The sequence below is a fragment of the Kogia breviceps genome, chromosome 19 (genome assembly GCF_026419965.1).
Source record: "Kogia breviceps isolate mKogBre1 chromosome 19, mKogBre1 haplotype 1, whole genome shotgun sequence".
In the NCBI taxonomy this organism is placed as follows: Eukaryota; Metazoa; Chordata; class Mammalia; order Artiodactyla; family Physeteridae; genus Kogia; species Kogia breviceps.
In genome coordinates this window covers 50,752,033-50,764,828 of record NC_081328.1, presented here as the reverse complement: position 1 = coordinate 50,764,828, position 12,796 = coordinate 50,752,033, and the positions used below count along the sequence as shown (strand labels likewise).

General features: G+C 54.1%; 1 protein-coding gene across 4 annotated transcripts; it reads right to left on the bottom strand.

The window, feature by feature from the left end:
* Positions 1-853: 853 nt before the first annotated feature.
* WBP2 (WW domain binding protein 2) lies at positions 854-9,385 on the bottom strand. 4 transcript variants are annotated; one of them, XM_067021482.1, is made up of 9 exons: positions 9,125-9,385; positions 8,577-8,699; positions 5,989-6,097; positions 4,652-4,787; positions 3,691-3,783; positions 2,928-3,062; positions 2,597-2,719; positions 2,069-2,145; positions 854-1,936 (listed from the first exon to the last, which is right to left on the bottom strand). In XM_067021482.1, exons 1-9 carry the CDS (start codon positions 9,136-9,138, stop codon positions 1,883-1,885), a joined length of 864 nt encoding a protein of 287 aa, XP_066877583.1. In that variant the 5' UTR covers positions 9,139-9,385; the 3' UTR covers positions 854-1,882. The 4 variants fall into 4 exon arrangements, 3 of the variants coding, with proteins under 3 accessions (XP_066877583.1, XP_058904103.1, XP_058904107.1); XM_059048120.2 differs by having other exon boundaries at positions 9,300-9,379; XR_010838227.1 differs by lacking the exon at positions 9,125-9,385 and having other exon boundaries at positions 2,597-2,813; positions 8,577-8,693.
* Positions 9,386-12,796: the final 3,411 nt, after the last annotated feature.

Genomic DNA, 12,796 nt, shown 5'->3' with positions numbered 1-12,796 from the left:
GCTCTGGAGAGGCGTCTCCCCAGCCGTCAGCCGACCGCTCAACCTGCTCTGCTCCCCAGGTGACATTCCACCGAGGTGACGGGGCCAGGCTGCGCGGGGCAGGGACGGCCCCGGCCCCCGTAAGGATGGTCGGGCGGGTGCTCCCTTCAAACGCCCTTGTAGGGGGCGCAGCCGACCGCAGGGGCCGCTGGGTGGGGCTGCAGAAAGGAACAGGCTGGGGAGGCTACTGCTTAGCATCTCCTGACAGGGCTACTTGGCCCAGAAGGGACAGGAAAATGGATGCTTCGGTGCTGGGCTGAGCTCCACCACAGGGTCCCAGGGCCGCCCTCCAGGCCAGGGTCCAGGGGGTGCAGGCCTGGGCGTGGACGGTGGCCGTCCCCACCCGCCCCAGCCCCAGCCCCAGCCCCAGCCCCAGGGTTCACAAGGATGGCACCAGAGACCACACTGCAGGGGGCCAGTCTTGAATGGCTGGCCTTCATTGACGTGCCCTCTCACTCCCACGGGGCAAGGCGGTGAGCACAGCAGCCAGGGACGCGAGAACTCCCGTCCAGCCCGGCCCCTCCTGCCAACGCCTCCCACCCGGGGCAGCTGCTGGGCTGTGCCAGGCCCCATGGGACTCGGTGGGCGGGCACAGTTGCTGAGCAACTGCCATGGAATGGACATGAGAGGCCTTAGCATCCTGGCCCCAAATAGGCCAAGAGAACAAGGGACTCTCACACGGGAGGGAACACTGCCTCCCCCAGCCCGGAACAGCCAGACGGCTCTCCTCCCAAGAGCTTGCCTCGTCACCACACGCAGAGCCAGACAGGGTCCAGTCACTCATTTTTACTAGTTCACATTTTCAGCAGACCAATCAAGGTGCAAACAGGGTTTATTTCACATTAATATATTAACTGAATTTTTTTTGTCAAATAAATAGGGAATTCTCTTTAAATAACCATCTCCTCTCTTCACAGCCGGTCCAGGAGCAAATGGGAGCAAATTTTAGTGCATCCAGGGGGCACACCACCGACCAGGCAAGAAGCTTAAGGGAAGAGGGCAGGCTAAGGGGCTGGCAAGAGGTCACGGTCAGCGCCCAGGCCGGGCCCCAGGGGTCTGTTCCCAGCCCTCCCGGCAGCCCCCAAGTGGACATGCATTCTCCAGTTCCAGTCCAAGAAGCCCCTTCTAGAGGGAACAGAGACAAGGCAAAGGGAAACAAATTCCAGAAAAACTAGCAGGGAAGCAGAGGGGCTCCCTCCCCAGCTGCAGCAGCCTGGCCCTGATGCCACCCCCCACCCCACCCCCGGTCACTCGTGGGAAAGCTCCAGAAGTCAGAAGCAGTGGCAACAGGCTGACCCAGGACAGGGAAGGCAAGGCAAGCATGACGGGGGCTGAGGCTGGCTGGGAACGGAATGTAGGCTGCCAGTCGGGCAGACAGGTGGCCTTCCACAGCCAGGCACAGACCAGAGTGGATGGAATGTGAGTAGGGCCTGGCAGGGGTCCCTGGGGAGGGCAAAGCTCGTGAGGATAAAGTGGCTACAAAACGAGAGAGCTGGACTGCGGCGGAGAAGGTGGCCAGAGAGTCCCTCCGTGGGTAGAAGCTACGAGAGCAGGACAGGAAGAGGGGGACGCCCCCCGGGGATGGTGTGAGGTAAGCGCTGTGGGCTCTGGGCTCCCGTGGGAAGCTGGGAGGCACCGCTCCCCGCACCCCTCAAGGTTAGTTCCTGGCGACTGCTTTATAATCATCCAAGTCAAGGGCCCTCCCGGCCCCAGGCTAGTTTCTGGTGACTGCTTTATAATCAGACCTGGAGAAAGGGACGAGGCCCGGCCCCCACCCCAGACTCAGCCCCAAGGGGAGGGAAGGAAAGAGCAAAGAGAGGGGGGAGGAGGGGGTGTGAGCGGTCTACTGGGTCTTCTTATCTTCTGGGGGGTAGTAAGGAGGTGGCGGAGGCTGGCTCTGGGGAAGAAAGGAAAGATCACGTTAGGAGGGTCGGAATAAGCTGAGGTCTCTCCTGCCCCTAAATCCCAGCAAACTGGGCTGCGGGGGTCCCGCCAGTGCCACGGCCCCCCGCTCACCAGCCCCGCTCACCGTGGGCATGTAGACATTGTGTGGGTTGCCTGGGTTGTAATAGGCGCTGGCGGCTGCTTCCGCGGCCTTGGCTTCAGCTGTGAGAACACACAAACTGGGGAAGAGCCCCGGGGCCAAGCCCTCCCCACCTCCTCCGGCTGCCCCCACGGCCCCGGGCCCCTGGTGCTGCAGGCAGCTGGTGCCGAGGACCCAGTTCCATCAATAAAACAGTGGCGAACCCTTCCTGAACACTTACTGCATGCCACACTTCCCATCTGGTCCCTCTACACCTCCTGCCCCACCTGATGTTCACCACAAACCCCGCAGGTGGTGCCGTTGGCACGTTTTGTGGATGAGAGGACGGCGGTGCAGAGGGGGACCTTCCTGGGCCCAGGGCACATGGCCAGCTAAAGGACAGAGTGGGGGCTGGAATCCACCCCTTCGCCACCAGGCCACCGCGCTGCTGGTCCCCTGGGATCATCCCTAGGCCGGTGGTCATTCATTATTTGGGGCTTCCGTGCAACCATGGGGAGCGGCCAGGGCCCTCACCTGCAGGAGTGGAGGGGACGTCAGGGCCGCTGACTGGAGGCTCCATGGGCCCAGGGTAGGGCGGCGGCGGGGGCTGCATGTACCCCATGGCCCCGTCCATCATGGGAGGTCCCGGATAGAACTCTGCTCGGCAAGAGGGTGACGGGGACCCAGTGAACAGCCCAGCCCCGGCTCCTGTAGCTGGCACCCTTCCAGATCCCTCCAGCTGCTGTCAGTCCTGAAGCAGGCCAAAGAAACAAGTCTCCCCTCTACAACCCCCTGGCCTGGGTAAGGGTGGTCAGTGGCGGGGAGGTGGGGGGGGTGAGGCGTGGGCAGCAAAGGACACACTCACCAGCTGGGGGCAGTGGACAGGGGTAGCCAGGAGGGCAGGGGTACATTCCATTGGCGACTGGTGGGGGGAAGACATAGGCCCCGCTGGGCATGTAAGAGTAACCATAGGCTCCGTTGGGGACTTCACCTCGGGAGGCTACAGCACAAGGGGAGAGAGAAATGAGTGTCGCGGGCCTCGGGTACTGGGGAGAGGGCGGCCCGACCGCCTGCCGAGGGGAGCGGACGGGTCCCAGGGATGCGCGCAGCAGACACGCCTCACCCCTCCCCACTGGAGTCCGCCTCGGTCAGGGATGAGGCGAGGGGTCTGGATGGGGAGAGAGGTCAGAGCTGGGGTGGCGGAGGGATGGATGGAGGGAAGGAGGAGGCTCGCGGCGGGGTAGAGAATGGAGCTGGGTGAGGCTGGGGGCGAGGTGAGGAGGTCTGCTGAACACAGCCCTTGGGGACTTAAAATGGTTGCCTGATGGTAGCTCAATGGTTGGGTTTCTGTTCGTTTCTATGAGGCCACGGTAAAATGTCCTCGAGTCCAAACAGCTTTGTTAAATGTCCTATACCTGCTCCAGGCAGGGGAAACCCAGCCTTTGAGGTACAGGAGGGTGATGTTTATTACAGGCTTTCTTCCCAACTCCCAGCCCTGGGCAGCCTGGGGCCCAGGAACTCATCTCCTGACTGCTTAAAAAACAAAACAAAAAGTAAACAAACCCAAATGAGCAAATAGCACACACATTCAATGCATCCTTGGCTCCTGATTTTTAGAGCCTTGATACCTTGAGATGCCACCTGCAGCATCCGCTGTCCAAATTCGATGGCGCCCCCTGCCATAAAGGTCAACTTGTACGATGCAGAGCCTTCCCAGCCACCTGAGAAGGGAACAGTGCATCAACAGCTCCGGAAAAGAATGTAAGTTACGCCTGAAGAGATGGCTATTCGTCCTCTCCAGGCCCCATCCAATGGCCGGGAGGCCTGTGGGGAAAGGGCTGCTCTGACTTACCACCCACATCGCATGCCAGCACTGCAGACCCGCCACCTCCTGCCCGCTTACTGCGCAGCCCTGTAAGCACGTCTGCACTCAGGCCTCCCACCCCCAGTGAAGCAGCTTCTCAGCAACAAGCACGCTCAGCAACAACCGACACTCAAGTTCAGAGCAGATCTCTCATCCCGAGGGGGCGTGATGACGAACCCCAGGCCCCTCCAGCCTGGCTTCTGTCCAAAGGGGAACTGTGAGCTCAGCAGCAAGGCCCGGGCCAGGCTGGACGTGAGCGGGAAGGCGAGTTCGACGCAGGGCTCTCTGGGGTCTGCCAAGAGCCTGCCACCGAGCAGGGCCTCTCCGGGCGTTACAGAGGGGCAGCGGGCTCTGCCTGGCTCCAGGGGAAAGACCCTTCCCAAGTACCTGATACAGCTCCCTCCCATACCTAACACCTGAACACACTCCCCAGGTCACAACAAGCATTTGCACTTGGTTTACAGTCATTTTGCTGACTTCCCTCTCTGAAAAGGTGATCTGAGCTGCCACCTTTTACATCAGCACTTTCCAGCTCTTGGCAACTTCACCACTGCTGAACAGCTGGCAGCCCAAGTGTTGGTCTTGGAAGCTAATCCAGAGCCAGGAAGAAGACAAGGCTAGGGTGATAGGGTCCAAAGAGGACATCTCCAGGGCAGCAGTCAGAGATGCCCCAGAGCATCTCTCTGGAAGCCCCATCAGTGTCCCCAAGCTCCCTTGTCACCTACCTCCTGCTTCAGCCTTCACTGTTCCCTTGATGTAGTTTGCTCCAAACACAGGCTGCTTGATCTCACAGTCCTTCATCAGGTAAAACGGCATCATGAAGGACTGCATGGCATCCTTCCCCTTGGACAGAAAGATGACCTGCGGGGAGAGAGGACGAGGGCCATCGCCACCCGAACCATGGCCTGCCCGGCCATCACCTCCTATGTGTGACGACTCTCCCCCCAGGGCCGGGGCGGGCGGCCCAACCAGCACCCAGCAGCCCCAGGGCACTCTCTGCACCAGCCAGCCCCGGAGAGCGCTTTTTAGAGTAAAAGGTCTCAGATGCAGCCGGGCTGGAGAGGCCAGACATGTGAATTCACAAGAAAAATGTGTGGCTCAGACAGCATGTTCGAGCAGGACAGACTGCTCTGCCACTGAGACGTGGTGGCGAGGAGATGGCGGATGTGGAGCCTAAGTGAAGGGCCTGCAAGGCCAGGGCCACGAGGCAGGGCCGAGGCAGGGCAGGGCTCCTGAAGGGAGAGCTCAGCCTGAGTTTCACAGAACTGAGAAGAGGGAACGGCGGCAGGTGGCAGATCCCGGGAGAAGGGACGATCCCAACCTTTCCGCCCAAACAGCCAGAGTCTCCCACCCTGCACGTGGGGAACATTCTGCTTTACCCCCATGACTTCAATCTGTGACTGAAGATGCCAGCTTGAACCCCCAGAGATAGGGTTCTGAGACACCCCACACACACCCCAGTCTCCGCTAAGGCCTGTGCGCCTCTTCCTCTAACCATCCTTAAGTCTAACTCTGGGATAGCTGCACGCAGTGATCCTCTTCCAAGAATATCCATCTGTGTTTCTCTGGAAGTCTCTCAGAGTCTGCCTGAGGAACTCCCAGGCAAGGCCCATTCTGCAGTCTGGCATTTCTCGCTATGCAGGGCTTTGCCGGTCTCTCTGCCTACTCCCGAGGCTGCGGCCATGCTACTGGATCCCGTTGACCACATTTATCACTCTGAATGTGCACAAAGGCCTCACGGCCTACTCCTACAGCAATCAGAGTAACAACAGCCTCTCCCCTCCAGGCCCAGGTCACCCCAGCAGCTGCATCCAACTAGAGAGATTTTGCAGCAGCAGCTCTGGAACTTACACGGATTCACTGCCCAGCCATCAGTTCTGCTGTGCGAAGAGGCTGGTGGTTCTAGAACCAGGAGCATGTGACAGAAACACGCTAACATTCACCAGGGTTCAGCGGCCACTATACTCACGAGGCTGAGGCTGACCCAAGACTCACATTAGCCTCCAGGAGACATGAGTCTCCAAACCAACTGACTCGCCAACCATCTCGCTGTACAACGTACCCGGTACGGGGTAAGGTAGATGGTGCCTTTCTTGGTCCCTTTGAAGGCCTCTGGCACATTCCTCATGTCACTGAACGTAAGTTCTACATGGTCATAGGACATCAGGATGCTGTGATGAGAAAAGAGGAATTGCCCTGATGAGACAGTTGGAGTCACAATCTGTCACCCCCAGGGACTGGACCCTCCTGGGCAGCAGTTGCTTATTAGTAGTTGCCAGCATGTCATCCGCTTCAACACTGCTGTGAGAAAACTACTAACACAGCCATGGAAGAGATGAACAAGCTGGGGTTCCATAGAATTTCCCTCAAACCCCACACACACAGCCCCTAAGTGACCAGCGCAGGGACTTACTTCCCTGGCAGGCCAGTGGTTAGGACTCCACGCTCTCACTGCTGAGGGCTGGGGTTCAATCCCTGGTCAGGGAACAAAAATCCCACAAGCCAAGAGGCACAGCCAAAAAAAAAAAAAAAAGTGAGCAATGCCGTAGAAGAGCCACAGGGCTCTGGAGATGCCATAATCCCTCAAATCAGGTTAGATTATCTGGGTTAACTCTTCTATTCTCTTCTAGCTCCTTACGACAGGTGTTGTGGTTTTGTTGGTTTATTTTTATTTTTATTTTTTTGCGGTACGCGGGCCTCTCACTGCTGTGGCCTCCCCTGTTGCGGAGCACAGGCTCCGGACGCGCAGGCTCAGCGGCCATGGCTCACGGGCCCAGCCACTCCGCGACACGTGGGATCTTCCCGGACCGAGGCACGAATCCGCATCCCCTGCATCGGCAGGCGGACTCTCAACCACTGCGCCACCAGGGAAGCCCGGTTTATTTTTTTTAAGCCTGATATGCAAACATTTTAAGACAAGACTCTACACATTACCAAAGGGCTCACTTCAGGGTTCCTTTAAACCTGGGGTTCTGAAGCTGGGTCTGCAGGGGTTATCAGTCCACTACCCCTTGACATGATCACGTACGTGCTTTTTCCTGGGAGAGACCATAGTTTTCACCACTCTCAAAGGGATTCATGATTTGAAGAGTAAGGTTCACTATTTTACACATCAAGTTTTAAATGCTGAATGTGGACTTCAATTACTGTTTACACAATTTTTTCAGAAATGAGGCTGAAGCAGTTTCTGAAACAAGGCACGTCATTATTTAGCAGCAATGAATCCTAAACCGGGTAGGAGGCCCAGCAGGATAGATACATTCTTGTCCCAGAAAAGTCTCACCGAGAAAGAAATAGTCCCAGGAGATGTTACCAAATGGCATCAAAAGGGTTTGTCCGGGTCCAGGACTGGCTTGCACACAGAGCAGCTACACACTAAGGGCAATGTGAAGTTTCTCTGATTACAAGACAACAAGGTCCAAGTTCATTTGGTTCCATTCGTCTTCTTTCGCCTCCCAGATATCACAACTTCCTTCACTGGGGAGGGGTAAGTGGGAAAGAGAACCAGTCCCAGAAAAGAAAAATACAGCTCAGAGAAAAGAGGTCATTACCAGGAACAGGCTGGGAGCCAGTCGCTGAGCAGGTAAGATGGAGGAAGAGTCAGTATTCTGAGGTCTGGGCTCCCTGGGTGTCCTCCTCTGACTCATCAAGCGTTCCCGGATGACAGCCCTGGACTGGGTGCTGGCCTTAACCAGCTACCAGGCTTCGATCCCACCGAGTCTCCTGTGGGGACTCAGATTCCTCCTATGCTCCTTCAAGAGGTGCTTTCAGGTCAGCATAGCTCAACCAGGGCTGGCTGGTCTGATTCTCAGCGCCCAAGGAGCAGAAGAGAAGTGATCCAAGGAGCCCAGAGGTGGAGGAGAGACAGAATTGACGGGGGGTGGGCAGGAAGAACCTTGAAATTGGGAGACCTCTGCTCTAGGAAGTGACCGAAGCCAACAGGAATTCAAGGGAAAGAGGCAAAGACAGACTTTTACACCTTTACAGAAATCAAGTCAGACATGTGACAAACGTTAGCTATGTAATTTCACCTCTGGGCCTCAGTTTTTCATCTGGAAACTGAGCAGTTCTGGAATATACTGGAAGGCTACATACTGGGAGTTAAGGCTACTAACTTTGGAATCAGGACTCGTTTCCTGTTACAGCTCTGTGATCTCTTGCAAGTTACTTAACCTCTGTGCCTCAGTTTCCCTACGTGTAAAATGTGGATAGTAATAGTATCTGCCGCACAGGATTTACATATTGAAAAAAGCAAAAGAGGTGTCGTCCCTGACACATAGTAAACGCCCAATAAATAGCAATTATTTTTGTCTAAAGCTCTTCCCAATTCTTAAAGTCACCTACTCTGGGACAAAGGCTCAAGAACTACCCACAGGCTCCGCCTGTCTCTTCAAACCCCCACCCGTCTCTCCAAACCCCTACCCTATCCAGCCGCCCCACCCGCATCCCACAGCTGATCGCTCTATCCCGGCCCCTCCCTCACGCCTCACCCACCTTCCTTCAGCCCCGCCCCCAGCTGTTACCCCACCCCCACCCCCACCCCCCCATCAGTTTCCCCTCTTCACGGGTTTATTCCCCACCGCCCACTCACCCACCACCCTCTATCCACACCCTCGACGCCCGCCCTTCAGTTCTCCGTAGTGTTTTCACCTCTCGGTATTGTTGACGATCACTCCGCCGCCCTCCGAGTGATTCTTGTTGAGCGCCATAGTCTCTCGAAAAGGGTCCCGAGACTCGGAACGCAGTGCGCTTGCGCCCTTCTTCGGCCCACCCCTAGTGGCGTCGTTCGTATTAGAGTCAGCCAATCAGCTCTTGCGCGGAGGCTGGCCCTACCACCTGATCCCTGGCGTCACGTGCTGATAGTTTACTCCCTCTCCCCCTCCCCCGTAGTTTCGCTCGCATCACAAACAAACTCAAGACTGTAGTTCCCAGAAGGCAATGCTCCCTCAACCTCGACCTCTCACTACGCTAACGGAAGGCTGCATTCTGGAACTTGTAGTCTCCAAGACCATAGGCCCGGATTGACTCCGCTTGTTGCATAACTAATCCCCACTCCTCCACCCGGTCCTCCGAGGGACCGGCGTAAATAGTTGGGCGCGTCACAGGGAAATTCGTCGTAAAGGCCCTGGACGCAAAAGTTCATACGCCCGGAATGGGGACTATAACCTACACCTGCTGTGGGAGCGCTGAACACTTACTGGGGCATCTTCATTCAGTCCGCAAACGTATGGGGAGCACTTCCTATATGACTTTGCTCCCCCGCCACACACTTGGGTAATCACTGAGCTAGAGAGATGAGTCCAAGAACCAGTCTCTGTTCTGGGAGAGAAGAGTCAAGAAAAACTGCCATCCCTCCCTTGAAATCAAACCTACACCCTCCGAAGTGGGCGGTGAGAATCTCCGTGCGGGGAAGAGAACCTTGGCCCAGCGCCGGCACCTGACCGCCGCCTCCACCACAGGGGGCCTCGCGGTGGCGCTGCTCTTCCTAGAACGCTCTGGCTCTGCAGTCCCGCCCTCCCAGCGTTTAATAGGCTGGAAGATTTAAACCGGACTCGGAGGAGCTGAATGGAACTGGGCGCAATTGTGACACCCGGAGCTTGCAGAATGAGGCTGACTCATTGTGACCCAGCACTTGGGCGGCCCCCACTCGGCCGCTGTAGTTATGTAAGCTCCCGCACCTCCGAGGTGGAGCTTTACCCGCAATTGTGGGGGTGAGGGGGGGCGGGTCTCACTCCCCACGGGGTGGCGCAGGTGCATCATTAATCTTAAGGGATCGGAGTTTGATTTTTAAGCAAACAGCTGATTTCCTGACACGTGGTGGCCAACTTTGGGATCCACCTGCTTGACTTGCCTTTTGAGTGAGATTTCCTAGGTGAAGGATCAAAAACTAGAAAATATTATGAAACAGGTAACAGCCTTACTGTGAGGTCTTGCGCAAAACCACCTGGAAGTTGCAGGACAAGTGCAGTGAAGTAGTGCGTCATGGACATGATGAAGTCTGCCCTAAAGGGTTAGGGTAAATTCCACACATACAATCTATGTAGCAGTTGAAAAGAATGAAGTCATATTCTATGTGCTGATGTGGAAAGATTGCTAAGGTTTTGTTTGTACAACTGGAATATAAATATACTTCTGTTTGTATAAAAAATAGGATAAGATCTAGATGTAGATATTTTCTTGAAAGATCCACCAGACACTGCTTTTGGCATTATCCCTTTGAAGCTCGGCTCTGGGAACTGGGGTTGGCAGGTGACTTACTGTGCATTGTGTGCTCTTTTGTACTGTTTGTTTACTGTGTGCATTTTAAATATTACTAATAGATTTCAAAAAGAAAGAGAAAACCCAGTAATGGGTGTGCAAGAATGGCTGCTACAAGGACCATAAGAGGGAAGGTGGGACAACAGCGCAGTCCTGCCCTGACCCCTTTGCGACCCCCCCGTTGGTGGCAGAGGCAGAGGCGGGTTTTGCGGGGCCTGAAGCCTCTCCGACGTTGGAGGCCCTGTTTTAGAACTAAGGTACACGATTATGAACACACAGTGCTGTGGCCACACTGAGGCCTCCTAGCAGGAGGGGAAACGTGATGAAGAGGAAGTCTGAGTGGAGTGAGATAGCAGGCTTAACCGATTCTGGCTTAAGTGTCCACATTTTGCAGATTTTAGAACACCACGTGATCATGTGAACGCCTTGTAAAGGCCACTCCCAGGCGGTGGAGACGGCAGGTGCTTTCCAGGACCCACACTGAGGGGCTCAAGGGCAGTTCATTGCTGAACCAAATCAGTGGCAAAAGGTCTTGTTTGGGCCCAGGTCTCAGAACTCAGATCACTCCTGCCTTCTAGTCCACACAGGCTCTGGCTGTTTCCAGAAATGATCGCTTTTTGCTGAGCTGTAATTGCTCCTGTTCTGCAGACTGGAGCTCCTTGAGTGCTTTGGGCTTGCCTGGGATATTGTGCCCACCACCACAGAACAGCCAGGCAGTGTCCAGGGTGACCCTGTTCCAGTCACCTCTTAAGCTCCAAGAAGCTTCATTTATTTGCCCCAATGAGTTGGACAAGTATCATTTGTGCTAAACAAATTTCTATGTGTGTCCTGATGTTTAAAAAACTAGGGAGCAGTTTATCAGATGGTGGCTTTTCTTTCTTTTTTTTTTTTTTTTTTTAATGTTGACCCACAGTAAGAAGTACATTTTATATCAAGACCCAGTAAGGGAATTCCCTGGCAGTCCAGTGGTCACGACTCTGCGCTTTCACTGCCGAGGGCACGGGTTCAATCCCTGGTTGGGGAACTAAGATCCTGAAAGCTGCACGGTGACTCAAAAAAAAAAAAAAAAAAAGACCCAATAAGCGCAGAAATAAACCCACACACCTACAGTCACTTAATCTTTGACAAAGAAGGCAAGAATATACAATGGAGGGCTTCCCTGGTGTCGCAGTGGTTGAGAGTCTGCCTGCTGATGCCGGGGACACAGGTTCGTGCCCGGGTCTGAGAGGATCCCATGTGCCGCGGAGCGGCTATGCCCGTGAGCCATGGCCACTGAGCCTGCGTGTCCGAAGCCTGTGCTCCGCAGCGGGAGAGGCCAGCATACCGCAAAAAAAAAAAAAAAAAAAAAAAAAAAAAAAAAAAATATATATATATATATATATATAAAATGGAAAAAAGACAGTCTCTTTAGCAAGTGGTGTTGGGAAAGCTGTACAGCCATATGTAAATCAATGAAGTTAAAACACACCCTCACACCATATACAAAAATAATGGCTTAAAGACTTAACTATAAGACATGACACCATAAAACTCCTAGTAGAGAACATATACAAAACATTCCCTGACATAAATTGTACCAATATTTTCTTACGTCAGTCTCCCAAGGCAATAGAAATAAAAGCAAAAATAAAATGGTGGGACCTAATCAACTTACAAGCTTCTGTACAGCAAAGGAAACCATAAACAAAACGAAAAGACAAACCTACAGACTCGGAGAAAATATTTGCAAATGATGTGGCCGACAAGGGCTTAATGTTGGAAATATGCAAACAGCTCATACAACATCAAAAAATCAAACAACCCAACTGAAAAATGGGCAGAAGACCTAAACAGACATTTCTCCCAAGAAGACATACAGATGGCCAACAGGCACATGAAAAGATGCTCAACCTCACTCATCATCAGGGAAACGCAAATCAAAACTACAATGAGGTACCACCTCACACCACTCAGAATGGCCATGATTAAAAGGCTACAAATGACAAATGCTGGAAAGGGTGTGGAGAATAGGGAACCCTCCTACACCGTTGGTGGGAATGTAAGTTGGTGCACCCACTATTGAAATCAGTATGGAGGTTCCTCAAAAAAGTAAAAATAGAGTTACTGTCTGATCCAGCAGTCCCACTCCTGGGCATATATCTGGAGAAAACTGTAATTCAAAAGGATACATGCACCTATATGTTCATGGCAGCACTAGTCACAATAGCCAAGACATGGAAACAACCTAAATGTCCATTGACAGCTGAATGGCTAAAGAAGATGTGGTATATACATACAATGGAGTACTACACAGCCATAAAAAAGAATGAAATAATGCCATGTGCAGCAACATGGATGGACCTCGAGATTGTCATACCTAAGTGAAGTAAGTCATAAAGACAAAGAAAAATACCATATGATATCACTTATATGTGGAATCTAAAATACAACACAAATGAACTTACCTACAAAACAGAAACAGAGGGCTTCCCTGGTGGCGCAGTGGTTGAGAGTCTGCCTGCTGATGCAGGGGACGCGGGTTCGGCCCCGGTCCGGGAGGATCCCACATGCCGCGGAGTGGCTGGGCCCGTGAGCCACGGCCGCTGAGCCTGCGTGTCCGGAGCCTGTGCTCC